Source organism: Protomyctophum bolini (assembly GCF_963924005.1).
Source record: "Protomyctophum bolini genome assembly, chromosome: 20".
In the NCBI taxonomy this organism is placed as follows: Eukaryota; Metazoa; Chordata; class Actinopteri; order Myctophiformes; family Myctophidae; genus Protomyctophum; species Protomyctophum bolini.
The window spans coordinates 2,645,094-2,648,814 of record NC_137881.1 but is presented as its reverse complement, the minus strand read 5'-3'; the positions used below and the strand labels follow the sequence as shown (position 1 = coordinate 2,648,814).

General features: G+C 49.7%; 1 protein-coding gene across 1 annotated transcript; it reads left to right on the top strand.

Moving 5' to 3' along the window:
- The first annotated feature begins 590 nt into the window (after positions 1 to 590).
- Positions 591 to 3,061, top strand: LOC308335897 (E3 ubiquitin/ISG15 ligase TRIM25-like). The gene is made up of 3 exons (XM_080793119.1): positions 591 to 943; positions 1,280 to 2,121; positions 2,162 to 3,061. Exons 1-3 carry the CDS (start codon positions 694 to 696, stop codon positions 2,879 to 2,881), a joined length of 1,812 nt encoding a protein of 603 aa, XP_080649245.1. The 5' UTR covers positions 591 to 693; the 3' UTR covers positions 2,882 to 3,061.
- Positions 3,062 to 3,721: the final 660 nt, after the last annotated feature.

Here is a 3,721-nt window from a genome sequence, read left to right as displayed (position 1 = left end):
AGCCTCCGGCCCTCTGTAGGCCATAGACTATAAGAGGCTCAATATCCTTATAGCTTCCGGCCCTCTGTAGGCCATAGACTATAAGAGGCTCAATATCCTTATAGCCTCCGGCCCTCTGTAGGCCATAGACTATAAGAGGCTCAATATCCTTATAGCTTCCGGCCCTCGCATGAAATGCAGCGCAGCCTCTCCACTTCAGAATAAAAACAGTGATTTCACTACTCACCAATACAAAGACGGTTTGGTGATGAAGAAAGTCTACTTTGGTGTCACGTGGAGTCAGGTGGTTTTGACGAGACAAGCTTGCTCCCTACTCGCTCCATGAGGGGGGGGGAGGAGGAGGGCATGAAGACAGCCATGGAGCAAGCTTGTCTCGTCAAAACCACCTGACTCCCGTTGGAAATTAAGTGTGAGCTGCTCCACCAAATTCCTGACAAGCCTTTTCTTGCGCAATAGAAATACGTACGAACCAATCAGAAAGGATGTCTCATCTCATGTGACCTCTGAGGAACCAATAACCAGAATATCTGGTTATTATATCTGATCTCTCGTGTCATGTGTTAAACCAACCTTAAGTCAGTCGACAGGCAGGCAGGCAGGCAGGCAGGCAGGCAGGCAGGCAGGCAGACAGACAGACAGACAGACAGACAGACAGACAGACAGACAGACAGACAGACAGACAGACAGACAGACATGGCGCAGCAGGGAGTTCAACTGGATCAGGAACAGCTGTGCTGTTCTATCTGCCTGGATCTACTGAAGGATCCAGTGACTGTTCCCTGTGGACACAGCTACTGCAGCAGGTGTATCGAGGAACACTGGAACCAGGACGACCAGAGGGGGAGGTTCAGCTGTCCACAATGCAGACACGTCTTCAACCCAAGACCGGTTATGAAGAAAAACACCATGTTGGCTGAGGTGGTGGAGACCCTGAGGAAGACAGGTGAGACTGATTTAAGTTATCTTGTAAATACAGCTCACTGTCTGTCAGATGTACATTTATAAACCAATAAAGAGATGAAATGTCTTATTACAAGAACATTGAAGGCTAACAACAAGTATGTCAGGATATTTTGATGGGAACCAATAATAGTCTAACACAGATTGATGGAAAGGCAGATAGACGGTAACAAAGATAGGCGGTAACAAAAACAATAGTTATCAGGCAGCGGAGACATGCTGTTACAGTAGGCTACCAAATATGAGGGTACAGGCACATACAAATGAAATACATTTCTTTCAGATTGTAAAATACATGTATGTCAATCTATATCAACAGGACTCCAAGCTGCTCCTCCTGATCACTGCTACGCTGGACCTGGAGACGTGGCCTGTGACGTCTGCACTGGGAGGAGACTGAAAGCTGTGAAGACGTGTCTTCAGTGTCTGGTCTCTTACTGTGACACTCACCTCCAGCCTCACTATCAGTCTCCTGCCTTTAAGAGACACCAGCTGGTCCACGCCTCCGGAGAGCTTCAGGAGAACATCTGCTCTCGTCACAACGAGGTGAGGAAGCTGTTCTGTCGCACCGATCAGCAGTGTATCTGTTATCTGTGCTTCGTGGAAGAACACAAAGGTCACAATACCACCTCGGCCGCAGCAGAACGGGCCGAGAGACAGAAAGAGCTCGATGCGAGTCGGCAGAACATCCGGCAGAGAATCCAGGAGAGAGAGAAAGACGTGAAGGGGCTTCACCAGGAGGTGGAGTCCATCGAGCACGGTGCCGACAGAGCAGTGGAGGACAGCGACGCCGTATTCACTGAGCTCATCTCTTCCGTGGAGAGAAGACGGTCCGAGGTGAGGCAGCTGATCCGAGACCAGCAGGAACGCCAAGTGAGCCGTGCCGAAGAACTGAGGAGGCGTGCGGAGCAGGAGGTCACTGAACTGAGGAGGAGACATGCTGAGCTGGAGCAGCTCTCGCTCACAGAGGATCACATCCGTTTCCTACAGCGTTACACCTCCTCCCTCTCGACCACCGGTGACTCTACACAGCCAGTCAGCAGCCATGTCCGTCCTCTGACACACTTTGAAGATGTGACTGTGGCCTTGTCCAGGATGAGGGACAAGCTGGAGGACATTCTCACAGAGGAAGGGACAAAGGTCTCGGAGGCAGTGAACAGAGTGGATGTTTCACTCCGGGACAGTTTATTGGACGACGCAGACCACGCGGTTGAGCAGAGCCCCGAGGCGGGGGGGGCCCGCCGCCCCCCCGCCGTCCGCCCGCGGCCCACCCTCCGCCCCCCCCGCCTCAGCTTTGCCGGGAGCCCCCAGATTGGTAAATCCGCCACTGGTTTCACCGTCAGCACCAGCAGAACCCAAGACCAGAGCTGAGTTCTTAGAGTATTCGCGTCCGATCACCTTCGATCCAAACACGGCTCATCAAGACCTGTCTCTGTCTAAAGGGAACAGGAAAGTAACAAGGATGAACAAACCACAATCACATCCTCATCACCCAGAGAGATTCACTTACTGGGGTCAGGCTCTGAGTAGAGAGGCTCTGAGTGGACGCTGGTACTGGGAGGTAGAGACCAGTGGACAGTATGCAGCAGCAGTCTCATATAAAGATATCAGCAGAACAGGGTCTGGTCGTGAATGTGGATTTGGAGACAATGATAAATCATGGTGTTTAGTCCGTACCAGAGGAGGTTATAGTATCGCACACAGCGGCACACAGAGGGCTACTCTCTTCCGATGCCGTGTGTCCTCCTCCAGAGTAGGAGTGTACCTGGACCACAGTGCAGGTACTCTGTCCTTCTACAGCGTGTCTGACGACACCATGACTCTCCTCCACACCGTCCGCACCGCGTTCACACACAACCTCCATGCTGGAGTTTGGCTTAATTCCACTGGAGCCACTGCTGAGTTCTGTGACCTCAAGTAGATCACACGTTTGTTTTTTAGTCTCTCATGTCAGCATGCAGAATAGTTTCATGGTAATGTTCTTGTTTTTCTCTCAGCCTGCGTTGTGAGCTTGTAGATCAGCTATGTTTGATGGTGCGTCGTATGATGTATATAAAAGTATATAAAAGTATATAGCAGGGACGTGCAGAGAGTGTCAGAAGGGCAGGGGCTGAAATCCCGTAAGAGGGCACTTTTGGCCAAAAACATAGCGAAAATAGCTGATCTACAAGCTCACAACGCGTCGCGCTGCGACGCGTTGTGAGCTTGTAGATCAGCTATTTTCGGGGCGCAACCCAGCACTCTTTAGCTAGTGGAGATGCAGGTGTAACGACATGGATTTAGAAACAAATTAGTTTAACGCAAAATAGTAAAATACTGTGTTCACGTTCAGGAGACTTTTCTCCTAGAACGCTGCCTTCCTTCCGACATGGCATGGAGAGGAAAGGAGGGCATTTGCATCTCTTTCACCGTGTAGTAAACGCTGCATTCAGGGTCTGGAGAGGGCAGTTGTTTTACAGACGGGTAAGAGGGCAGGGGCTGAAGCCCCCTTTGATGTCTATGTGTGCACGTCCCTGGTATAATGGGCCTTAAAGTGGTTAATAATCTATTTTAATATGTCGTTCTCCTCTTGTATTCATACACACTCTTGTAGTTTATTGTTTAAAGTGGTTAATAATCTATTTTAATATGTCGTTCTCCTCTTGTATTGATACACACTCTTGTAGTTTATTGTTTATTGTTTATAAGGATCCCCATTAGCTTTTGCCTCGACAAAACCTAGTCTTCCTGGGCTCCGACACAGAGAAACATTTAACATTTA